A 27513-nucleotide genomic window follows, 5' to 3' on the forward strand; every position below is an offset into this window, starting at 1 on the left:
AATTCAGAGACAGCTTTTCTCTGCATATGCTGGTTTTTAAGTACCTACAGATCAAAATAATCAAGATGCCAAAGCCGCATATTTTGCAGTGGTATATTCTGCTACCCTTCAATATCATCATATCATATTGGGCTCTGCACCAGGAAAAGCAAGTTCATTTTTAAAGATAATTTAGAGGAGGAGAAGGGGGTGGCTCAGAGGCCACATCAGGACTCCTTCCAGTTTATAAAAACAAGAGCAGGGCTTCCCTGGTGGCTCAGTGGTTGAGAGTCCGCCTGCCGATGCAGGGGACACGGGTTCGTGCCCCGGTCCGGGAAGATCCCACATGCTGCGGAGCGGCTGGGCCCGTGAGCCATGGCCGCTGAGCCTGCGCATCCGGAGCCTGTGCTCCGCAACAGGAGAGGCCACAACAGTGAGAGGCCCGCGTACCGCAAAAACAACAACAACAACAAAAGAGCAATCAGAAGCACAAATTGTGAAACTGAGCAGGACCCTGTGGGGCCCTCCTGAGCACAAAAGCCCTACTGTCTCCTGTTTCTTGTTTGTAGAGAAAGGCTTTAGTCTCCTAAGCCTTCCCAGAGTTCCTACTAATTAGGGAAGAGAGGGAATTCAGAAACAAAGGAAAAGCAGTTAAGCAAGAAAAGCAATGATAATAGTTCAGTGGTAAAACAGAATCCTAGTTCCTTCTCAAGGGATATACCTAACAACCTGATGCATATCTTTGAGCTGTTCTGTAGAAGCTAAGATTCCCAGCCCCCCAACCCAAGTAGAGAATGGTGACTGCATGCTAACCACAAGCATGTAGAACCCAGACTGGCTAGAACCACAAGGTTAATGATAAAGATTCCTGAAACACCACTCTGTTACCTTACCACCAACCAATCAGAAGAAAGTCATGCACCTTGCAGCTCTTACCCCAAATGCTGCCTTTAAAAAAACTCTCTCCTGAAAGCTATCAGGGAGTTTGGGTCTTTTGAGCACGAACTGCCCATTCTTCTTGCTTGGCACCCTGCAAATAAATGCTATACTTCCCTTCACCACAACCCGGTATCAGTACATTGGCTTTGCTGTGCAGTGGGTAAGGAGACCCAACTTTTCCTTATTCTGTTCCCAATCACAGGTATTGTCAGCATTGCACTAAGCAGCAGCCGTTCTCAAACCTCTCTTCCAAAGTTGTATTTTATTTGAAATGCAAACAATAAAGGTGGGTTTTGTTGTGTCTGAAACACAACATTCATATATCATAGCAAAGCACAATCAACTGTTTCAATTTCTTGCTGAAGAAATAACACTTGCATTTTCCACTGTTTTATTATAAAAATCAACATTTCATTTGTTACAACTCAACTTATTGTAATAATCAAAAAGGGGATTTATACAAGGTATTTTTATACAGTTTAAAATTAAAGCACTTATTTTACAAAAAGGGGGAAGTGAATAGTGGACAAGGGCTGACCAAATGTTGGTCATTAAAATATAAATACATCCTTGCAAAGCACCATCGTACCAAAGTCCATGAACAAGAAACACCAGCTGACTTTAAGACAATGACGAAGATTAAAGCTTAAGAAAAAATTTAAAAACACAGAGGATAAAACATCTGAAAGCAGCACCAGATCCTTCACTTGCAAATAAGGCTAGTCCAGCTTAAGCATCTCAGTATCCTCTTTACTCTTATTATAATAAAATGTCCTCAACGAAGCCCAGATACTTAATTTCATATAATGTTAGGTTTAATCAGACTTTCTTTGCTTTATTTTCTTTTTAATATTCATATTTAGGCATTGATATTTAGAGAGACATATACATAGAGATCTCTCTATCTATATATATATTTATCTATATCCCTGCCCTTATATTTGATTAAAATTTTTTTTAATAATTAAAAAAACTTTCTTTTAAAAAATGAATGGACAGTTAAGCAAAAGCACATTGTATAATTCTTTGGTGTTAACTACTGGGCAAACCCTAAGTAATGGGAAATCTAAAAGTTAGTTTTTGTTAGGGCTATATTCCACTTCAGAGTACAAGATATCATTTAGTTTATAATTCTACCTGTAAAGTCATGATGATTTTTTTCAGCAATAACTTAAGAATGGTTTAAGAATGCCTTATGAAAAAAAAACACCAAAAACAAAAAACCTTGACTGAAGAAGGGTAAAGTTTACCTTGACTGAAGAAGGGTGAAGTCAGTAATTTCATTCTAAATCATCTAGATTAACCAAAGAATCTACCTCCCTCTCCGCTCAGGTATAGGCTTAGTTTAACAAAGGGCAGAATCCAATCAAACAAATATCCTGAGTATACGGTTCACAATTAAAAAAATCTTTTAAAATTTTAACAGTAAAATGCTATGCTTTAGGGTCCAAAGTCCTTTAAAAGTTTGAGAATTTCAAAAGCTAAATTTTGAGCCTATTGTGAAATGATGCAATCCCAGAAGTCAGAAACCAACCACATGCTACTAGTACTTTGTAAAATCATCTGTTATTTCTCTTGGTTCATTTTAGGTTTGGGATAAGGAAAGGGGTACCAAATAACATTAAATTTCTTGAGTTTAAGAATTCTGGGCACATGTTTTAAACAGTGCTTGATTATGAACTTCTTTAAGACTCAGTCCATGTCTACACTCAGTGTACAGTCTCATTTACTGATGCTCAAACATTTGTCAGCCATCTGATAATCACATACTCATACCCACACTCCAGACATACTATTCATGTCATTATTCAGAATGAAGTACTGCACTTATTAAAAGTTTGACATACTTGGGGGGCGTGAAAAGGCCAAGATTTTTGTTTCTGAATCTTGTTAGATGTGTAATGGCAATAATCAACATGCTGCTTTTATGGCATGCAAATCAATGAAGTGGCAAGCTTCCCCCTGCAAGAGATAAAGCAATTTTAAAAACTACACTTTTGGGCTTCCCTGGTGGCGCAGGGGTTGAGAGTCCACCTGCCGATGCGGGTTCGTGCCCCAGTCCGGGAGGATCCCACGTGCCGCGGAGCAGCTAGGCCCATGAGCCATGGCCGGTGAGCCTGCGCATCTGGAGCCTGTGCTCCGCAACTGGAGAGTCCACAACAGTGAGAGGCTCGCGTACCGCAAAAACAAAAAACAAAAACTACACTTTTAAGAATTTAGTCGAGGCACAGGACTTGACAGAGAAACAATAGCAGCAGACCTCTCACAGAGCCAGGTTTGCTTGCTTAAGGCAAGCCTTTCTTTTGTACCAAAAGTAAACAGTCTCTGTACTATGATTACTGCTATCAGGTCACATAAATATACACAGTTCATTAAAAGATTAAGTCACTGTTACTAACCCTACATGAAGTATTCTTCATTAATGAGCTTTTACAGCAAAACAAAAAAATTTTCTCTCCAAACTAACTGCTACCTAATAAGGATGGTGGCGATTTTTATACCTTAACAATGTCTTAATATCAAATGAATTGGTTGTATACAAATGATTGACTTTGGAGTATTTTTAAATGATGAAAACATATAATCTTCAATCATCTTAAAATTTTACTGCTCAAAAGCCCCCACCCCCAATTACTGGCCTATATTAGATGAAAATGTACTGTAAAGACTCATTTCTAAATACATATCAACCCTTTAGAATAGTTGTTCTCAAACTTATTGAAGGGTCAGATAAGCTCTTGGTGGCATATCACAAAGTATTTTTATATTAAAATTAAAATAATGATAATTTTCTGCTAAACATATAATATCTCATGATATGCTAGTTAGAAGAGTTATAGCAAGTGTCAGAGGCATAACAAAATTTCCTGAAAGAAAAATTAATATTGAGAAAATTCTATGCCTTAACTGTTTTTTACATTGTGAATATGCCATTATCTGATATAAGCAACAAAATCCTTTGGGCCACTGTTCAGAAAACCAGGGCTCTGCAGAAGCCAAGTTCAAGATTATAAAAGTTCAGAATTATAAAAGACCACTTCAGTGAAGAATACCTTATACCACAGGGCACAGAAAGCATGCTATGCTGAAGTTCAATTGTCAGATAATTTTAATGACATCAGTAAGTGGGCGTACTTCACGTCATACAATCACAATGAATACTTTTGCATTTAAGGAATATAATGAAATTTTATTCATTGCCCCCCAGCATGGATAATGAATCTAGCAATACTCCAAATTCAAAACACTTTTTCCCTTTTTCCCCTGATTTGTGCTCTCATATATTAATTTTTTATTTTCCAATTAAAGATCTTGTGTTTAATAATCAAGATAGTCTACTTTTAAGCTTAACTGTCCATATAATCTGAGGGTAAGTCTTTCCTGAATTCTGACAATCCTCTCGTTTGAAAGGTACTCCCCAAAATGTTAAGCATCCATCTCAAATACCAAGAAAGAGGATTCTGAGATTAAGCTGAACTGCCTTCAAATAATTTCAAACAAATTGGCACACAAATTAGTATTTTGCAAGAAGAGGCCATTGCCATCGCAGTACAAGCACTTGAACTGAGATATAACAAGGCAATATTCTTCTTAGTTCATTATAGTGCAAGTTTCCACATGGGAAGCCCACCAGATAAAGATGCACATTAAAAAATGTAAACATATAGAATTCTCAAATTCTAAGTGATACCCAGTTATTGCTAACCTTTCCATCTTCATTTGAGCATCAAGCGCCCTTGTGTGTCACAGAACGCAACTTCAATGTCCATTTTGTTAGAACTTGAGCACTCTGTTCCATCAACAGGAAGAGTTAACACTCGTCTGACTGAAATGCAAGATACTAATGGATTACCATTTATTTATATGCAAAATCAAGTGCACCTGATTCATATAAGGTATCCCAATAATCTAAGCATTACTCTGAAACTGTGTTTCTCTTTAAAAAGATTACTTAGGTATATTTTTAAATTGCTTAAACAGTTAGTTCACCTCTACCAAAATTCTGAATCCCTTCTTCCACTGTTTTCTCTTCAGTCCTGAAATCCAGAGAGGCCTCAACAAAACAGAATTAAAAAAAAAAAAATCATTCGATAACAACTGACCAACATCTGTTAAGGTAAAAATACATTTAGTTTAAAAACACATTCAACTTTAGCAGAGAAATTCTGGAAACATGTAAAAAGCAGGAAACCAACTTCTGGCAAGGTGGCAGAGCAGTGCTAGAATCATTCCACAGGTCAGCCCTGATAGCTGAAGATGGAGCAGCCCCAGTACCACACAGGTCAGGCAGATTACGTAAGAGCCTTCCAATATTCCCCTCCACCCAAGTTCTGACAGCTGAGAAGTTAATAGTTTGCCTTCTCATGTAATCCATATTGTTAAATTTGTTAAATCGTCTTAATCCATCATGGAGTAAGAGAGAAGACACATAAAAAATATATGAGGTGATTATAAGAATAATTCATGGATAATTTGAAAACAATCTAACATTCACATTAGGTAACAGAAAGATATTAAACTCATGTCACACGTTAGAAGAGGTATGTATGTAGAGATCATTCTGAGAAAAATTGGCCTAAAGAACACGAAAACGTCATCAACAGTTAATAAAGGGAAAACCCAACGATAACAAAAAAAATTCTCTTTTTAAATAGATTGTCTCTAACCGGAACATATTTAAATGGTTTACTAGGAAAGATACATATAAAAATGATTTTATATTGTGATATTATATGCTGAAAGTACTGCAAGGATATATGATTAATTTACAACAAAAACTTAATGGTTAAATTTGTAACTCTTAAACATTTTCTATATGTGTTGTACAAAGACATTTTAATGAGCATTAAAACAATCTTGGAAGTAAAGAGGAGCAATAACACGTCTAACCTTTGATCATTATGCGAACACAGCAGTCCAAATGAAGAGCTAAGCTGACTGGGGTATGGAGCTAGTAGAAATATTAAAATGAAACCTTAATTAGAAAATTCCATTTTATCAATCCTCAGATAAAAAACTGTGAATAAATTATGGTATTTTGGCAAAATACCCTACAATACTGCTAGGGGAGGAAGCAAGGTGAAAACACCCAGGGAAAAAAATTAATATATGACAGAGGGGTGAGTTTTAAGGTAGGGACAGAAGACTTGCACAACAAACGGCCCCATAGCATCTTACCAGACAGCTGATCTCTCCCACAACAGCAGCACCCCAAATGGATTTTTATAAATATCTGTTTTCCTCGATAAAATTGTTGGATTCCTAGAGAAAACAAAGCCCTTTCTCCAAAGTTAGTATTAATTCTTTTTATTTTTTCCTTTCATTTCTTAAATCTGCTGGCCTTCAAATGTTAGTTAACATGAAGGCCATTTGGCTACTTCCAAGTATCTATAGTTTGCTGCTCTGAGATGGACTTTAATTTTTTTTCTTTTCTTTTCTTTTCTTTTTTTTTTTGGTATCAATAAAGCCCAGACATTCCTGGTCAGTGATGCCTTTATTATTCCTGTTTCCTTTATACTCAGTCACTTCACTGGGTTTAAGGCATGCTTTGTGTATTTAGTTTGCAAAAATAAAACTTTTAGTACAAATTTATTTTTTATACAAATTTTTATGGCACAAGCAGCAAATGTGCTGTTTTAAGAAAATATATAAATATCTTTTCCTTCTGTACAAATATCTCCAGTATGCCCTAACCCATTTATAATTTTTATCTGTACATGGTCTGCCTCACCCTTCTCGAAGAGCTCCCTCCCCCCCTCCAGATCTCAACCAATTTCGTGTTTACACTTTCGTGTGGGAGGCAGTCAGAGGAGGAGGGCCCCTCCTCAGGAGGAGTCTGTACAGGGAGAGGGCGGCGGTGGGTAGAGGTGATGAGAGTAGCTCCTCTCTGTGTATGGAGAAGGTGGGCAGCTTTCATAGTTCTCTTCTGCCGACAAGTACTGGCTTCGGGGTGTGGGAGGCGGAGGCACAGGCTCTGAGTCATAGTTCAAGTCACTAGTGTAGCCCTTGGCTGTGGCCACTGAGGTCATTATTCTCCGGCTGGGAGCGTAGTCACTGTCACAAACATCTGTGCTGCAGGGTGTGGTGGGCGGTGCAAAGTGCCGGTAACTGTGCGGCCTGTAGCTGGCATAGGGAGAAAATCAGGAGAGGCTGAGTCAGGCTTCTGGAGAGGTGGTTTTCTCTATCAGAATACAGAGGTATTAAACGCAAACCTCACCTGCAAGATGATAAGCTACTACAATTTAAAGCTGCACCAACCAAGAGGCAGTTTTCCATGGCAGATTGGAGGAGGAAGATAGCATGTGTTTCATATTTGTAGATAAAATGTGATTAGAGGCAATTAAAAGTGGATAGAATGGGAATGCAGAGGTGAACCCATTCTAGCCTCTGGGTGTGCACTTGTATCTTTAAGTTACCCTGTATCATAGAATAAAAAAGAACTATTCAAAGTTGTATTTAATGGTCATCTTTGGAAAATCAGTTATACATTTTGGATTTAGTCTATAGAGTGGACCTCACCAATTTCTGCCTCTCCATGATCTGTGAGAAGAATGGGTCTTTATTATCTTACATTACTCAAACATGTTAGCATTCTCTCAATACTCCTTAAACGATCTATGATTTACCTGATGAATAATTTAATGATATCTGAAGACTTCACTCTCTCTTTACAACTCAAATACTGTACAAGCCAGGCTGAATTTTGGTAGACAGCCTAAGGAGCTTATCTATCCCATTATTATTACTATCAGCAAAGGGAAATTGCTGTGGTTTGGGGGAAGTAGTATTGATTCCCTGTATGTAGACAAGCATACTGTCGTAAGAGTGGCTCTAATTGAACATCAAAATGATAAATTCTAGGTATCCATACGGGACCAGTGAATTTTCTAACATGTATTTCAGAGTCCTAATTTACTTTTTACACCTTTTAAGCTACCTTTTCAAGTAATCTATAGCTGTTAAATCAAGTTTGTAGCATGGCTAACTAAAGAAAAAGGCGCTGGAAAGAGAGAAATGTACTAGTGAAAATAAGAGCTGACAAATTGCTGGCTTTTCTATCATTTCTACTTCTATCTATGACTTCTTATACCATTCATAGTGTAAGTATAGTAAAGCTGATCTTATTTCATATTTATCTCAATCAAGATTTATTTATATGCTTTCCCATCAGACAAAATGACTGCAAGAGTAGGGCAAGAGCAAGTGTAAAACTGAAGGAACGATTTATAAAATACCTAGCGATACAGAGTGCCAGGTAACACCTCAGGATAAAAGCCATGTGAGGCAAGCCCTCAGTGGTATGAAAAGAAATGGCTGCAAAAGGCCACAAGTTACATGACCTGCCAAGCAGGTTCTCAAGCATTTTTACTACCAGTACTGACATGATGTCATAGTATTTTTTACGTCTTATCTTTCTGTCCAATCAGGTGGCGAGCCTTGGAGAAATTTCTTGGCTCTACATTTAAAAGGCCCAAATTCCATTTTCATGGGAAAAAAAAAAAAAAAAAGAGTAGAGAACGAAAGGAAATAGAATTAACAAAATTCTTTTCAGTTCCACAGACTTTAAGTTAGACAAAAATTTCAACAAATGATCAAAAGTTTCACTCTGAAGAAATAAATTGGGCTTGAGATGTGGGAAATAGTTAAATAAGAATTGTTTTTGATGCAATTACGTTTACTTGAACCAAACAGTGTTTTATTCAACTTAAGGAAATTAATTTTTTAAAAGTAAAATTTTAGGCCTTTCCTTTTGTTTTTTCAATTTTCAGGTTTCTGCCTTTCTATTTGGCTTTTTAGAACAAACCTGTGGTAGGGAAAGCAACATTTACAATAAAACATAAAAACAATCAGTTCAGAGCCAAGCCTATCTTATCCATAAACTGCATGAGAATTGTGAATGAGATACTATAAACAATTTCCACTTGCTTTCTACACATCTATAAAGTTATATATCAGGGCAATCTGACTGGAATGCTAGAAAACACCTCATCTCGAAGATAATAGGCACTTGAGGGATGCCAATAAACACTGGGCACTAAGTGAAGAGACAGTATAAGTTTTTGACTTTCTGCTGGCCTCTCGAATAAGACGAAAGATGACACACGAGGACCTAACTTGCTCATCTCTATGCTCTACAGCCTCACGAATCAGCACAAAGGCATAATCCTCCCATTTCTGGCTTACAAATACATTTCAGTTATTTTAGTGAGTCATGATTTATTCCATGCAACTATATGAGAAACTTTTCATTCCAGATTGTAATAACATATGTAAGCAAGAGGTGAACTTAAGCTTCTCTCAACTCTTCTCAAATTCTGTTCCCTTAATACTCCTGCTGTTTTAGAGTTCTCGTAACGCTCCCAACCTTAGTTTTATCCCAATATTCCACTGAAGACTATCAATCAAACCTAACCTCAGCAGTAACCTTTTTGCAATCAAGTCACTTTGGGGGGTAACTTCCTTAGAATACTGCCAAAGCCTGGGGGCTCCACCTTAATACTCTAAAAGACAGCATTTTTGACTCTCTTTAAAAATTGTATAGTGCCCTGAAGACCCGAACAGACATTTTTCCAAAGAGGAAATGCAGATGGCCAACAGGCACATGAAAAGATGCTTGAAACTGCTATCATCAGCAAAATGGAAATCAAAACCACAGTGAGGTATCACTTCACACCTGTCAGAAGGGCTATCATCAGAAAGAACACAAATAACAAATGTTGGCAGGATGTAGAGAAAAGGGAACCCTTGTACACTGTTAGTGGGAATGCAAATTGATGCAGCCACTGCGGAAAACAGTATGGAGGTTTCTCAAAAACTAAAATAGAACTATCATATGACCCAGCAATTCCACTCCTGGGTATGTATCTGAAAAAATGGAAACACTAATTTCAAAAGATACACGCACCCCAATGTTCCTAGCAGCATTATTACAACTGCCAAGACATGGAAGCAACCTAAGTGTCCATCAACACATGAATGGATAAAGAAGACGTGGTAAACACACACACACACACACACACACACACACACACACACAATGGAATACTACTCAGCCATAAAAAAGAAAGACATTTTGCCATTTGCAGTAACATGGATGGACTTGGAGGGTATTGAGTTAAGTGAAATAAGTCAGACAGAGAAAGACAGATACTGTACGATATCAATTATATGTGGAATTTAAAAAATACAACAAACTAGTGAATATAACAAAAAAGAAGCAGGCCCACAGATACAGAGAACAAACTAGTGGTTACTACTGGGGAGACAGAAGTGGGGAGGGGCAATTTAGGGGCAGGGGAATAAGAGGTATAATATTTTAGGTATAAAATAAGCTACAAGGATATACTGTACAATACAGGGAATAGCCAGTATTTTATAGTAACTATAAATGGGGTAGAACCCCTAAAACTTGTGAATCACTATACTGTACACCTGTAACTTATGTAGTGCTGTACATCATCTGTGCTTCAATTTTAAAAACGCATAACGCCCTGAAAGAAAAGGATTTGTGGTAGGGGCAATATCAGCATTGCCAAGATAAGATGCCTGTTCTCTCTTGGTGACCATCATCTATTCATTCAGGGCTACAGCAAACTCACAACTAGAAGACTTGCTTCTAATAAATACTTCGATTTATGCTGGAGGAGGATGTGTATTACCTGTAGGACCTATGAGTGGAAGGACTGTTTGAAGAATAACCAAATTCCATAGTGTAATGTGATCGCTCTGTGGCCGGGGATGGCGGAGGGTTCAAAATCTAAAAGGAAAAATAATCAAATTATTGAAATAAGAATAGTCTATTCCAGATAAGAGACTATTAGCCTTTTTTCAACTTCTTTTCCTTCATCTCTGTTCATATTACTTTCCATTACACTAGTAGCACAATCCTGTTTCAAAGAATTAACCTAAAATAGCACTTCAGGACTGTGGCTCTCCACCCCCCAAGACACAATTTCATTATGGCTGAACAGCACAAGGTGATGAGAAGGAAATCTGTAATCTACAAGTCACTGGTTTAAGTGCAGCACAACTGGGTTCTGAGTTGTTAAAATTATAAATGTTTAGAGAAAAATTACTGACTTAGGAGAAATACCAGGTGTGCTTCTTCTCTTGGGAGGTCATGGAATGAAGGTCCTTAGCCTCTCAGGAGGTACTATTCAATAGTTCTCCTTTTACCCAGTATATGAAATTAATGTCAGTGTTTTCAAATATGCTGGTTGTTACACAGTAAACTTAAAGAAAGATTTCTAAGTGCTCACGTGGCGGTAAATCCTTTGAGCCTTATATACCTAAATTCTATACTAAAAAACTTTTTATATTACCATCACTGAGTACCCACATTTAAATAAGTTAAAAATCTAAGATCCTGTTTATCTTAGCATTCAAAGTGAACAAGGGAAAACAGACTGCTTACTGCAGGGAAGTAAGTGCCTTTGGTGCTTGAAGAACTACTTGACGACGCTCCTGTGACATGAGCTCGGTCGTAAGGGGGTCCACTGCTTCCCCCCATGATACTGAGGGAGCTTATCATTGATTTACCTCGAGACATTCCTAAAATGAAGGAGGATAATACTGAAGTTGAGTAAGATCTATAAAAATGCATGAAATAATTTTATTCAGTACTAGAATTACAGATACCAATAGTCAAATAGTTTGGCTTTAAAACAATTTATGCCCTCTTTTCCCAAAAATAATTGAAAACACTTAATGGAAAAGAGAAACAAATGTTCCCTAGAAGTGGACACTTCCACTGAGAGCTGGCCTAGAACAAGGCCAAGAATAGCTCCCAGCCCTTCCTCTTCCCCAGAATGGAAGCAGAGCTCTTCAAACTGAGAGGTTTTCAACCTCTTAGAGGATCTGAGAAAGAAAGAACTGTGGAGAGTGCAGGCTGCAAAGCAGGGCAGACTAAGTAACAGATCTGCTCAAAAGAAAACTAAACCCATTTTTAAGGGCATAAATTCACTGTATGGAAGATTATTGCTTTATCTACGGGATGCAAATGTTGTTGGAATCACAACTACAATGCTAAAGAAGAAATTCCGTTTTTTCAAAGTGACTTCCCAAATTCCACTAACAAAGTTAGGTATGAAACAAGGAATCATTAACAGTTTTAAAAATCACATGTTTCCTTAGAGTTAACATCCAGAATAAGTTCTTATTTTCACAGGGCTCTTGGCCTGGTATCTCTTTCTCCATATTCATCACAAGAAAGGCTTCCTTTCACTGAGGGTACCAAAATACATTGAAAAGAAAGCTGGGGATTCCCTGGTGGTGCAGTGGTTGAGAATCCGCCTGCCAATGCAGAGGACACGGGTTCGAGGCCTGGTCCGGGAGGATCCCACATGCCGCGGAGCAGATAGGCCTGTGCGTCACAGCTACTGAGCCTGTGCTCTGGAGTCCGCGAGCCACAACTACTGAAGCCCGCGCGCCTAGAGCCCGTGCTCCACAGCGGGAGAGGCCACCGCAATGAGAAGCCTGCGCACAGGAACGAAGAGTGGCCCCCGCTCGCCACAACTAGAGAAAGCTCACTCACAGCAACAAAGACCCAATGAAGCCAAAAATAAATAAATAAATTTATTTAAAAAAAAAGAAAAGAAAAGAAAGCTGTATGTCCCTAGAGCAATATGGTCTCTCTCAAGTATAGAACATCTGGCAACTTGGCTATGTTTGAACAAAACCTACTCCCACTGTCATCACCTAAGTTAGGAGAAAACATAAGATGATATATACCTCCCTGCTATCACTCAGGTATTTCTAAATCTCTGTTTGCTGAAAAGGAATCTTCATCCATTTTTTGGCCTCCTTTAATTCCTGGGCTCAGTAGTACTGAGGTCTCTTGGTAGTGAACCTAAAGAATTGTGGCTTATGACTCTTTTCACCAAATGACCAGCTGATTCATTTTCAGTAGAGCACATCCAGAAACGCAGTAAATGTATTATATACAAATGCTTGTATGTACATATATTTGCTTATATCCTTTGGCAATTTCTACCAAACCATACCTAAGGACTTCTGTGTAAAGAGAAGGTGCTAAAAGTAAAAGAGAACATTTGTTCTTATAATTGTTTAAACCCAAAGCGGTCTACGTTGACATAGACTACAGGCAGTATTCTGTTTCCATAACGGAAACGTGGCAATCTTGCCAGGACCCAAGACTTGATTCTCAATGGATCAGTCTCAGCTCACCTGGAAGGGATCCTGACAAAGAGCTTGGGTGTGGCACATAACCAAGGGGCACAGAAGCTGGTCCATGAACTACATAGTCATTAGTCATGGTTTCCCCATCGCCCTTCATACGTGGACACAACATCCTCTGGCAAATAAAGTATATGGTTCCAGACACAAAAATGGTAACAATTACTCCAATAACTGAACCAACTGTATTGGTGGCCTGTGGTGCTGGCTCCTCAGTTGGATCTAAAATGGGAATGCAGTACAATTATATAATGGAAAAACAACTGTAGGTTCAAAATAGTAATTAAAAAGAGGCTTGCAAGGAGAATGTGAGGCTAATGAAGACAACTCATAAACACTTTTCTCTTTTATGAACACATATACATCATGCCCCATGGATATACACATAAATGTCATTGTTAGGAATCAAAACAAATTATCCTTAAGTGAAAACAGACATAGAACAATACATTGGGAAGTATAATTGTAAATCGAAAACAAAAATGTTAATTATAGATTTAAACACCATTAAGAAGCTTAAAACCACATATATAGATAAAATCTATCCTAGTTCATTCTGTATATCATAAAAATCAGTGAGGTTACTTTGGAATTTCAGAGAAAATTTTAGGGTCAGAAGGGATGGACCCGGAAAAGTCATCAAATGTTTTACCTGGAATGGTAAAGAAGCCAAAATCAGCTCTGAGCTTGATTTTAGGTCTGAAAAGTGACATTTAGGCCTGGTGATGAGAAAGCAGAAGCTACAGAAAAACATTAGCCCTCAGGCCCAATACACTGCTGCCTTACGGGGGAGTCTAGTTGCCTGAGGGCAAGGAATATAAGGTCTCTGATACATGAGTACCCGAGGACTCAGAAAGAAAAGCCAGAGCATGAGATGCCCATGGCATCTCTATTCATGGAATCCCTGATCTGAGAAGCAGAGGGCATCAATACTAGAGGTAGAGGGAAACAGCAAAAGGGCTCATCAGATTCACAGCATTACTCTTCTATTCAGAAGGAAAATGCTTCCATTCTGAATAGTCAGACTATATGTCACAATTGCAGATCCTTTGAACACCTTCCTTCTGCTTCATCTTGCCTCGAAAGCACCCATCCACATAGCTAACTCACCCTATGATTAAATCCAAGAAATGAGAGAAAACAACATCACTAAGTTACATAATATGCAGGGGCTGCCAGTCCCATATTATCACCTATGGACTCTGAGGCAGACTCCTTAGTCCTTGTGAGCAACAGCCCATCTTTCTCATTCTTTTTCAGTGCACTGGCATTCCTTTCTAATGCCAACCTTCAAGAAAGAACAGTTTATACTCATCATCTCCAATTCTTAGTCTCTGGGTCACATCTTAACTCACTGAAATTAGACTTCTGTCCTCACTACCACAATGAAACTAGTCTGCAAAGGTCAAAGTTCTCCTATTTGCCATAGTCAATAAACTCTTCTTCTCACTGACATTTCTACACATTCGATATTGCTGACTCCTGTTTTCTTCTCAAAAATGCCTGATCCTTCCAAGATACCGCTCTCTCAGTTTTACCATCTGATTATTTGTTCTGTTTCCTCTTGTTGGCTTCATTCTCTTCTGTCTGCCTCAAGTGCAGGTGCTTCCCCAGAGTTCTGTCTACCACCTGCTATTTTCCTCCGCTGCTTACTCTCCCTAGGAGATTTCATCTACTGCCTCAGCTGTAATTAACACTAATAAACTAAAAAGCCCATCTCTCTCTCTTGAGCTACAGACCCATACAGTTAACTTTCTGAATAGCTACAATAGGATACCCAATGGTCAACTTGAATGCAACATAATCCAAACTGAACTCATAGTCACCATCATTTGTCAATGTTTCCTAGACTCCAGGGGTAAGGTAGATCATAAATAAATGATGGCACCTGTAGCAAATTAAAGGAATTTAAATTAAATTTAAAACAAAAATAAACTAATTAAAAATCTACATCAGCTAAACATGACATCCACAGTCAAGATACAAAATGATACTTGGGTTCTTAGTCTCTGACATATATTCTGGTTTATGACTCCAGTCACTCAATGAGGTAACCTGGGAGTCAACCTAGACTTATCAACTCTAAGTGGTTACCAAACCCTTTTTATTCTATTTCTGGAATAACTCTGAAATCTATCCCCTCCCTCCTTTCCACCACCACTGCTCCCCTTGATTTAGACCTCCACCATCTTCTGCTGGAACTACAATAGCCTCCAAAGCATTTTAAAATTATAGGCTGCAAGTCATTAGATGGTAAAAACAACTTAGTGGGTTGAAACCAGCATTTTGAAACAGAAAACTTCAGAATGCATTCCACACAATATAGGTAAATACTGTTGTATGACGCTTTCATTTGTGTGTACTCACATCTTTGTATTCCTCTTGATGTGGTCAAAAAATTTGCAAATCTAAAACCAATCTAAAAAATTTCCCTGCCATAATCTTATCACCTCCAATGCATCTGCTTTACAGCTTTCTCAATTATGTAGCCATGCCAGTCCTTCACTTAAGTTTTTCAATGGCTCTCCATTATTCTGGAATACTGTCTAGACTCTTTAGAGGAAAAGCAAAATCCTTCGCGATCTCACCTTTACATATGCTATCTGCAGCTGACACCCCTCAAGACAGGAGACTGTATTTTGGCAGTCCAATTTACATGTAACTTCTCAAAGGTGCTTGTTTCACTCTGGTTTTGAGCAGGACAGGACAGTCCCTCTGCCTGAAATGCAATCTCTCCACTTATCCACATAAGTAACACTATTCACTGACCAACACCCACCAACCTTATGCACCATTTTTCTAAGACGTTTTCCCTGAAACCCATCTTCATTCCTAAAGATCTGACTACTCTCTTCTTTGTGCTAATCCTTGTATAGATCTCTATTACAGCACATTTAATATCATTTATCACACTCCTTTATCAAGTACCTACTATGATCCAAGCTGTATGTTTTACATACATTAAATCATTTAATTTTCTCACAACAGCCATGCTAAATATTATCTTCATTTTAAAGATGGAGAAACTGAGGCCTAACAAGAGCAAATAATTGCTGGTAAGCGGTGAGGTTAGAATTCAAACCCATCTCTGCCTGGCTTTAAAATCCCCCTTCTTACTACTACGTCCAACCACAGAGGACTTTGAGAACCCTGGTACAGGTACCATGCATCCTCAGCACACAGTAGGTATTCAGCACATGTTTGCTGAATAAATGAATAGTTTCCAAAAATTTTAGTGAGTCTCCCATTTGAATTTTGTAAAAATACCAGCTTAAAGTCTTTGTTAAGATTAAAGAGCTTTAAAATGAGTTCTGTCTAAACTCCACAAACAGGGTAGGTAGACCTGGCTTGTGTTGAATTCCACTCAGAAGTGTTTGTCAATTTGGGATATATTTTATGTTAGGACATTAGTCAACAGTTATGAACCCTGAAGAAACACAGGTTATTTAGCCTAAGGTCTCTAGACCTAGGGGTGTAAGGTGGCTCAAGTATCCTCAGGCTGCATTTTAAGGAAGCTCTTAAAGTCACTGGTAGAAAATTACCCAGAAAAAAAATGGGAGATTTTAAACATGGACCAATGTTCAGAAACTCTTAAGTTTAGACCACTGATTGATTTCTACATAACTAAACTGAGAATTTCCTAACTTTAGTTTTGGCAAAACAATATTCTTTTCTGATGCTTTACTAAATGTTTCTGTGAAGATTTTTGTACATAAGAAAACTATTTTCTTTAAGAAATTATTAAATATAAAATGTAAGAAATCCCTGGTACAAATAACTAACTTAATAACTTGTTTCTTAATAAGGAAATATTGGTTGTAAGTGAACCTCACACAAAGAAAAGGAAAAGTACTTTAAAACTTCTCCCTTAAGAGTAATAAACAAGGTTTTAGTCATACTTACAACAATCCAGTTCATCTGATTTGTCGCTGCAATCTAAATTATGATCACATTTCTTGTGTTTTCCAATGCACTGACCGTTGGTGCAGCGGAATTGATCAATTAAACAAAGCACTGAGGGAAAAAATGCAAACAGTTTTCTTATTTTTGCTACCATGGAAAGGTAAACTCTGGCAAAAGTCAAAAAGTACTTTCTGGGGCTTCCCTGGTGGCGCAGTGGTTGAGAGCCCACCTGCCGATGCAGGGGACACGAGGTTTGTGCCCCGGTCTGGGAAGATCCCACATGCCGCGGAGCGGCTGGGCCCGTGAGCCACGGCCGCTGAGCCTGCGCGTCCGGAGCCTGTGCTCCGCAACGGGAGAGGCCGCAACAGTGAGAGGCCCGCGCACCGCAAAAAAAAAAAAAGTGCTTTCTGGGTGCAAATGAGAAACAAATTAGACTTTTAGAGAAAACTTACAAATTATTCTCTAGGAATTTCAACTGGTTGAGAGAAAAGAGAAGACAAAGGAATCCAGCACAAAATTTCCTATTTTGTCCTTTATGCTAAATTTCATCTTTCACTAATAATTCTGTCAAGAATTAAAGAATTCTACATGCATTTCTGGACACTAAAAATTTCCAGAGAATTTGTTTTTCTTGCTTTTGTTGTGGCTGTTTTTTACTGTGTTAAAGGTTAGCAGATAAAAGATGAAATTATTTTACGTTGTAATAAATAAATCCACTAACTGAGAGCTCATTGGAAATAAGGACTAGTTTTACATACTGAAGGTCTAATGTTTTGGCCTCATTTCTCAACTTGCAAAGCTTATTAACGTGTATAAACCTTACGCATGTTAAGTGAATTAAAACAATTTAGAACATGCTACTATGTTTAGAAATAATAAAGTCAAATACACTTGAAAAACCCCAAATCTACCACTGAATGAGCCAAAGCAATACTCTGAATTTCAAACAACTTAATTGAAAAAGGACTCCATAACCAGGCCTAGGAATTTCGGATACCTTCACAGTTCTTCTCATCTGACTTATCCTGGCAGTTGGCATCTCCATTGCATCTCAGGGCACCATCAATACACTGCCCACTGGCACACTGGAACTGGGACTCTGAGCACACAGGACAATTGAGCTCATCACTGTGATCTTCACATTCAGTAAACCCATCGCACCGCCAAGCCACAGGGATACAGTCAATTTCTCCCGTGAAACAAGTAAACTGCTGAGGAGAACATGTTGGGGGTTCTTCAAATGAACAAGGGGGAGGAGAGTGACAAAAACATAATCACAGTCACACAGAGGTACAAACATTTACACCTGAGTGAAGCCCATTTAATAATTAGCATGTACAAAACACTTTATAATAGATAAAACTTGTAAAGTGTCTCACTGCATCAGAGAAATATAATCTTTACAGTACTTCATTTAGATTCACTAACTTGCAAAACTATAAGGCAGAAGTTTTCTCATATACTATAATTCAAGTAGGATTACTGTATTTGCAATCCGTTATAATCTCACACATAACCTGGGAATCATCGACCTCCAAATATTTTAAAGTTACCTTAGAATTCATAACTTTTCTAGCCCTGAGGTTCTCAAATAATGGTCCACAAACCCCTGGGGGTTCCTAACCTGCGACCTCTTTCAGGGAATTGACAGAAACTATTTTATAATAATATTAACATGTCACTTGCATTGGTGCCACAAAAGGAATGGTGGGTAAAACTCTTGGCACCTTAGCAGATTCGAGGCAATGGCACCAAACTGTACTAGTAGTCACTGCATTCTACATAGTCACATACATACAGGGTGGGGGGCGATGGGGAAGCCAGTTTCATTTAAGAATGTTCTTGATGAATCAGTAAAAATATTAGTTACATTAAAATCAATTCTTTGAGTACATGTCTCCGCAATACTGTCTGACAAAATGGGAAGCATGTATAAAGCTCGTGTTGCATACCTCAGCATGATGGTTTCTTACGGGAAAGCATTCTGAGCTTTAAACGCAACCTAAAATGCGACACCCTTCTGATGTGAAAGAACAACTGACAGATAAACTATCAATGTTTGCACTTGGGTATTTGGCAGGAAGTTTTAAAAAACATGAACCAGTGAGTCAATTATTTCAAGGAAAACAAGAGCAAATCATAATAACACTGTACTTCTGTGGCAAATTACAACACTGGGACTTTCAATCAGAAATTATAATTTTGGAAGACCTATATCCAAAACTAAACTTGACAGACTCCTAGTACTTAAATATTTTTATGATGAGATTGGTGGTAACGTTATTTTTTTCGATACTGTATAATGAAACGCATCAAAATCTGAAGATCTGGGAATTTCTGAGTGGAATTCTAATATTTCCAAATGACCAAGGTGTAAGGTTACAAAATAGTGCACGGGTAAAATATCCATTCTGAGCTCAAGATAAACTAACAGATTTCAACACGAGACTATGAAAAGTGAGCTGATATGGTTTCAAATTCCACATTACAACTCAACCTATAGAAAATGACCACTTGTCAAGATTTGGTGTAGAATTCAACATAAATGGACATAATTATTTGAAAAGGCTATATTATAGTCCTCCATTTTCCTCTTATCTGTACGAGGCCAAATTTCTTCATGTACTTCAACAAAACTACGTACTACAACAGACTGAATGCAGAAGTAGACATCAGAATCTAGCCCAACATTAGAGATTTACAAAAAAGTAAAAATAATGCCATATTTCTCACTAAAATTATTTTGCTTTAGAAAATACAGTTAATTTTCTTAACAGTTTTAATTTGAGAACATGTAAAGGTTTGTTGTTATTTTTTAAAGTTCTTGGTTTCAAATCCTACTACGGTAAATACAAATAAATATAACCTATGCAAACAAAAGCTCTCCTCAGCAGTTCTTTAAAATGTAAAAATATGCTGAGACCAGTTTGAGAACTGTCATTCAATCCGAATTTCTTTGTTTTGCAAATGAAGAGACTGAGGTTCAGAGAGGCTAAGTGACCACCAAGGTCAAAGAGCATCCTATGAACAAGAGTGATTAAAAAAATAAAAGAGGACTAGAAGGGCAGTCTCCTTACTTTTAGCCCATTGCCTTTACTACTGTATCACAGGCCCACTGACTCCTTTTAAAAACGTGTCTGTTAGTAAATTCTCTAGAGAACAGAACTTTATTATATGACTATGGATCAGAAAACCTTTTATCCTTAAAATAGAGAATATTAAATAGAGAATAGAGATTACAAGTGAACATTTTACATGGAAAATTTGAGGGACTTTTTAGAGGAAATTTGATCCTATTATGTATAGAGCACTGTAACAGATCATATGGAGAATAAAAACAGATAAAATATGGTCCATGTCCTTAAAGAGCTTTTAATTTGGTTGGGGCTAGGAACACACTAATGAATAAAAAACAAATGATTATATAACTCTGAGCTGCATGCTGCTAACAAGTGCTACAATTCAGAAGAAGGGACAACAGTAACAGCTAGAGAAGGTTTCAAAGATCATGAGGAAGACTCATCAGCCACACCTTGGAAACGAGAGACTGACGATGTGCAGGCCAGAAAAGTACACCTCTGAAATACCACAAGAAAATCCACAGAAGCAAAACAAAACAGAACATGCCAGTGATGTCGAACTCCAAACAGCCACACAAAAATAAAGTGAGCAGATTGGGCAGAAATACAAATGAGATGGGTTGGTAAAATAGGCTGAAATGAAAACACATCTTGAAGGTCAAGCAGAGGAATTAAGATTCTGTATTTCATTTACCTCCACTGTAAAATCAATGTTAAGTCACAAGAAAAATCTTGTATAAAAACATTCACTGCAGTTTCACTCTTAATAACAAAAACTGAAAACAATTAAAATGTCCCTCAACACAAGAATAAAAAAACTGTGGCTTATTTATACAATGAAACATACTACGTAGCAACAAAAAGATAAAAATGACTGATGCACTCCACTATAAGGATGAATCTCAAAAATATTATATTAAGCAAGAGAATCCAGACATACAGTACGTACGTCATGATTCCTTATATAAAGTTCAAGAACGGGCAAAGCTAAACTATGAGGATGAGAATTAAAAAAATGGTTACTTCTGGAAGAGAACTGGCTGCTAGGACACAGGGAACTTTTCTTAATGAAAACACCGTATGTCTAGATTTGGGTGTTGGTAACACCATTGTACACATTTGTTAAAAACAATGCATTTAATAAAACTATGCATTTCACATATACATTAAAAACAATCACTAAATGTGAAGGGAAAAAACACTGGTCTTTTACAGGACATTTTCTAAATGAAAGGTGGTATCTTTGATTCAGTTTTACCTACGTTATCACTACATAAAGACATATTTTTCTAGAATTTGCCTTATTAGAGCAATAATCTTGCACCCTGACATGGAAACAGTTGCTTTTTTTTTTTTTAATTGTGGTAAAATATACGTAACAAGTTTACCACTTTAGCCATTTTAAAATATACAATTCAGTGGCATTAAATATATTCACATTGTTGTATAATGCCTGCTATTTTGGGGAGAGATACTTCAAGTACCAGAGCTTAACTTTTACTATGCACATATCTGATCTCCCCGACTAAACTGTATACTCTGTGTCAAAGATCTGCAAATCTTCTGCAGTCCAGAGTGCCTCATAGCTGCTACTCAATACATGTTATTTATTTTTTTAAAAAAACTTAAAGGAAAGTTAGAAGAATGAAATAGTCTTATAATACCATCTTATCAATTTTTATATTTTAAGTGTACCATCTTATCAATAATTTTTATATTTTGAGTGTAAGCCCTTTCAATTTTGTTCACAGAAATACGTTTCTTACGTAATTCTCATCACAGTAGAAAACGCAATTTTAATATCTTTTTTCCATTTGCACCAAATTTTGGCTACATTTTTACATCAGCTTATGCTCATAATGTTTAATAGCTATATAAATTCAGTTATTTTACTAACTTTCCTATCATTAGAAATTGTTTTTAAATTTCTGTCACTGTGGAGAATAGACTTTTTCCTTCAGTTGAATTAACTTAGCATTATCCCCGAGAGGAGAATTTCTGAATTAAGGGAAAAAATATTATAATGGCATTTGAAGCTACCATACTTTCCTTTAACAAAGGAATATACCAATCTGTTATGGTCCCATGAGTGACTGAACCAATTTCACTACAACATTATTACTACTCAGTGATACCTTTTAAAAAAAAATTTTTTTTTTTTTTTTTTTTTATTTTTTTTTTTGGCTCCGTAAGTAAGAGAAACAACAGGGAACTGCTGATAGAACTGAACAAAAGAGTATTCTTTTCACTGGATACACTCCCATCAATGACATATAAACTGATAGAATCTAGGATTCAGTGGATGGAAACTACAGGAGGTAGAATTTCACCTTGTTACCCTTTGGGGTGGGAAAAGCTACTTTTTTATTAGGAAGTAGATTCATTCACAGTTATGAGTTTCCCCTTTTGCCTTAGTCCCAGGGTTAGGTTACACCTATCACTTGTCATGATGAATTCACTCTTAGAAGAATCCAAAAGCCTAGTATAGTGCAGGAAATGAAATATAAGTGAGCAATCAAGTTAGGAGAAAGCAATTTCCCTGTCAAATCAAAGAATGCTAGACTAAGTTTTGGAACATGACTGGCATTTAGACTTTCAGAAAAAAATAATAACATATTTACCTCCACATAGTAGCTCATCTTGAAGCAGAACCAAGTGCATGGGGCAGGAGCACCTTGTAGTACCATCTCCCTTTACAAGACAAATATGTGAACAGCCACCATTATCCTGAGTACAAGGGTGCTGTCCTGCAAAGAGAAGAGAGAAGAGAAGAGAAGAAGAGCACAGAAGAGCAGAGAAGAGAAAAAAGAAAGGAAAGAAAAAGAAAGAACGGAAAAAGAAAAGGAAGGGAGGGAGGAAGAAGGAAGAAGAGCCCAGCCGAAATCAATTATTTTTGAGTTACCAACAAAACCAAGTGTAAAATCCCTTTGAATTTTATTTCCACACAGTATAATTTCTCACCCCATCCCTACACAATCTACAAGATAAGGAGGACAACAATTTAAAACACAAAATACTTATATCTAACCACTGTCTTTACATACTTATACATAAAATATTTTACAGTATTTAAAGTAAGGTAACAGTACAGCTCATGTTAATTTTTGTGAATAAGAAAAACTGATTATTCAAACTAAAAAAAATGCTAGGGAGAATGCTGAAACTTGGATATTATTCTCCTTAAAATATAAAAACTCTTCTAAAGATTTTTAACTCCGAAATTCTACCTTTCTGAGAGATAAGATGATTTCACTCAAAAAGTATACTCCAATGAGGAACCTGCTGAAAATTAGACTTGTTAGAAGAAAAAACAAGTTCACATGAATCTAACCACCCAGAGACAATCAAAATTATTTGCTTGGTCAACTGCAAAAGAACTTGCAATGTTACAAATGTTTAATTTCCTCATATTTGGGTTAAATTAAATAAATACACTGTCAGGCACATTTCAAAGTCTGTCTCATAAGTTATATTTAATGAAATCATTGTTTTGACTTTTCTACTTAGTTCGTGTCAAAAGCAACTTGACAGCTGTCATCCCAGTAGCCACCCATTTATTATGACTCTTTTCTCAGTAACACATCAGTCCTGCTTCAGTGTGTGTGGATGAGATTGAGGGAGCCAGCTCTGTACAAATGAGCAGATGTGTGATACTACACATACGTGTAGTATCACACAAAGCAGACACCCCAGTCCTTGTATTAGGATGTACAACCTATAGAGCACTTTCTCAACCTTTTAATTCATGACACTTTTCATAAACAGCAATCCAATTTTCTTTAATGTTATAAGAAATTTGAAAAAAAAAGTTTTTCTAAATATAAAACCATATTTAAATGTTGAATTTTAAAGATATTCCCCCTGAAATTCTGAAAACCTTCGTTGAGATTCTTCTGCAATAAAATGTTCATATCAACTGAATAAATAACTTAGCCATTACATCATCTCTACCTTATTTCTGTTAAATATTCAACATGAATTATATGTTATAACATAGAATGACAACAATTCTAACTTTCTAAATCTCAGATACCTCCTAACTTAACTTCTAAGTCCATGAGCAGTGACAACACAATGAAGACTTGATCAAGCTACGGTGCTCTCACTCCTCTTCCCTCCTTTCATACTCCAATTCATTTCTGAAGCATTGTGCCAACAAGTTAAGGGGTTTCAATACTTCTCTCAGTCCTCCATTTAACATCTGCATTTCTGATATACTGTATAAGACCTACAGTAGTGATTGCTAGGAAGGCACATTTGATGACAGACACATATGAACAAGAGTTAACAGTATTACATAAACACACGTTAACTAGGCCAAGATGACAAGTCATTTTCAAAAGTTTTCAGTAAGATAAAAAAATAATTTATGGCCACTTTTCTAAGCTAGAATTGAAAAACTCACCCAAGTGGGGAAAAAACAAGCTCTTATTAAACACAGTCTTCTCTAAGTTTACACACTAATTTTTAGTTTGTTTTGCTTTTGCTTAAGAATAGGTTTATTTCCATGATAACTACAGTCATCATTATATAAATGTAACTTTTGCTTTTGTTGAAACAGTGGGGATGTACATGGAACAAAAGAAATATATGCTGTATACCAATATTCTTCAAAGGGCTGAAGGAGAGAGAAAAAACATGACAAGCAGAGTCCTTGCTATACCTGGGGAAATTTTTGAAAATGAGCAATACCATTCCTTTCCCCCACTCCTGTTTCATGAGGAAAAGGTATTTCATATGAAAAAGCTCCCAGGTGAATATAGGCTTTAAAAACATGAAGAGTTTTTTTTAAAAAAAGGCAAAACTAAAAGTGTATGAAAATCTTAAAGATAAAGAAATAAGAAGACACAAAACAACATCTTGGTTAAACTACCATTTCTTACAACATGAGTCTTGCGATTCGCAGTACACCACCAACACTTACTATATTCCTGAAGATTCAGCCCCTTTACTGCATGAATGTCACTAAGCTGGGCAATCCGAGCCTGGACTTTGGTTCTACCCTCTCGACCTGTCATGTCAATTTTTTCAATCATCTGCTGCTGCTTATCAATCCAATACAGCCAGTTTTCAAACACAGTCAGTCCCACAGGCTGCAGAATGTTGGAGTCTTCTAATACTATCCGGTTGGCACCTTGGAAAGGAGAACATTCAACAGAAATGATGCATGTGGGTCAAGTCATACATTCAACAGCTATTTACTGAAAACCAGTTAGATTTTTAAAGTACTGAAAAGGAAAATATGATAAGCTCTCTAACAGAAAACTTAAAAATCATTCTAAGAAAAGATATATACATACCAGAAAACAGGTAACAGACTAGACATCCAAGTGCGATCAAGAGCAAATAAGCGTCCAGTACATAGTAGATACTAAGTTCACAGAAATGTAGAAAAGCACTTGAGTCGCTTTCAAAAATTTTTTAAAGCACAGTCCAGGGCTTCCCTGGTGGCGCAGTGGTTGACAGTCCGCCTGCCGGTGCAGGGGACACGGGTTTGTGACCCGTTCCGGGAGGATCCCGCGTGCTGCGGAGCGGCTGGGCCCGTGAGCCATGGCCGCTGAGCCTGCGCGTCCGGAGCCTCTGCTCCGCCACGGGAGAGGCCACAGCGGTGAGAGGCCCGCGTACCGTACACACACACACACACACACACACACACACACACACGAAACACGCAAGAGGCCCGCGTACCGTACACACACACACACACACACACACACACACACACACAAGCAAAGCACAGTCCATCTTTCAAATTAAGTCTTATGAAACTCTCTAACATGTATAACACACAAAAACAGTACTTCTCTGGATGAAGCAGTGGTGGTGGGCCGAGAGCTCTGTGTTCTCGGCTTACCCCACCTGCCGAGTACACCCAAGGCGTCTGTGAAGACCACCACCCTCACCCACCGGGCCACTCAGAACACAGGAAAAAGGACTCAAAGGTTACCGGGTTCAAGCTTCACCTCAAAATAAGATTTCTACAACACCCCAGACACAGAGCCATCCAGAGTCTGAAGAGGCAGCCTATTCTACTGCCGAACTAGGAGAAAGTTCTTTCACATAGTGTGCTGAAATCTGTGTCCCCTGCCCACCCCCACAGCTTCTCCTTCATTCAAAAATAATAAAATACATTAATTCCTTCTCTCTTCCTCCTAATCATCCTTCAAATATCTATAGAACTTTTCCCTGGTCCTTAAGTGTTTGATCAAAGAAAGACATTAGCTTAATACTTTGGAAATATCATGGAAAGTTCCAGGAAAGAGGCAAACATAAAGCTAAGTTTTAATAAATGGAGAAAAGTGGGGAGGTATTACGGATGAGAAGGCACCGCCTAAGTGAACATTCAGATTCATGGTGGGTTATAAACACAAGTCTACTTAAGCTGCCTCCTAAAAATCTACTAAAACGATGGTAAAAAATGAAGGCATAAACCCATAAGCACAAATGGGACAGAAGAGTAGAAAAGCGATATAAAATTTACAAGTTGGAGAACAGACAGACAACAGATCAAGAATTTTAGCCTCCTATGAATCTCCTTTCAATAAGCTAATAGAGGATGTGATCTATCACGAAAAAGGAATTAACGAAAAACGGAATCTGGGAAACAGCAGGTTCAGCACCAAGGAGACTGGCAAGTACATTCCCAGGATGACGGTGAAAGAAAGTTGGCCTAGAAAGCAAGCAAATCCAGACAGGAGCAAGATGACAAAGAAATTCAGGAGGTACGTCTTCAGTTAAAAAGAAAAGAAGATGGATTGCTTGATGCATCTGCATATGCTGAAACAATATTTACATTAGATAAGATTAATTTCAGAGAGAAATGAAGCTACAGAAGGAAATGTAGCTCATAGGAGTATTTTCATAGCCATAAATAACTAACACTTATGAACTTAAAAATTATGATATAACTAAGCTGGGAGGATGGGAGGAGAGTTCATATAGGTATGTTAGGGACATATGGTTTAAGACAGCAAAATCATTATCTTCCATTAAAAGAAGTCAAATTGTGGTATCTAAAAATGAAAAATCATGAAGCAGCAGTTTTAAACAAGTTATTTTAAACTATCAGAGATGCCTCTGAGAGTAGGAACTGAGAGGAGGAAGGAGTAGAGCAGTAGACTTGGTTTTTTAGGCCAATTAGAACCATCTGATTTCTATATCTACATGTATTACTTTGATGAAAATTAAAATTAAATTTAAACTGTAACACTACGAGTGATTAAAAAAAGATTAGTTGGTGGTAGTGGAAGGATGGCCTCAACTGGACAACTGGGGAAAATACGCGGTCAACGGTGTTGCTGGAGGATCCCAGATCTACTGATTGACTCTCATGGCATTTATAAAACTCTGGAATCAGCAATGAAAAGACATATTTATTCAACAATCTAAGCATATACTAAACGCAGTCCAGTATAAA

At 37.4% G+C, this 27513-nt stretch overlaps 1 protein-coding gene across 2 annotated transcripts in view; it reads right to left on the bottom strand.

Annotated features, from left to right (window-relative positions):
• Positions 1-3046: 3046 nt before the first annotated feature.
• The window catches only part of LRP6 (LDL receptor related protein 6), a 171218-nt gene continuing 146751 nt past the window's right edge, over positions 3047-27513 (bottom strand). The window contains exons 16-23 of one of the 2 annotated variants that reach the window (XM_024733139.1): positions 25021-25230; positions 22718-22843; positions 18014-18250; positions 17017-17127; positions 13105-13335; positions 11333-11469; positions 10578-10675; positions 3047-7041 (exon numbers count right to left, since the gene is read on the bottom strand). In XM_024733139.1, the coding sequence (XP_024588907.1) occupies positions 6744-7041; positions 10578-10675; positions 11333-11469; positions 13105-13335; positions 17017-17127; positions 18014-18250; positions 22718-22843; positions 25021-25230 (1448 nt within the window). In that variant the 3' untranslated portion in view covers positions 3047-6743. Of the gene's footprint in view, positions 7042-10577; positions 10676-11332; positions 11470-13104; positions 13336-17016; positions 17128-18013; positions 18251-22717; positions 22844-25020; positions 25231-27513 lie in introns of those variants that run through there. The other variant, XM_024733140.1, reaches the window with a different exon arrangement.

The sequence above is a fragment of the Neophocaena asiaeorientalis genome, unplaced genomic scaffold (assembly GCF_003031525.2).
Source record: "Neophocaena asiaeorientalis asiaeorientalis breed wild unplaced genomic scaffold, Neophocaena_asiaeorientalis_V1.1 scaffold150, whole genome shotgun sequence".
NCBI lineage: Eukaryota > Metazoa > Chordata > Mammalia > Artiodactyla > Phocoenidae > Neophocaena > Neophocaena asiaeorientalis.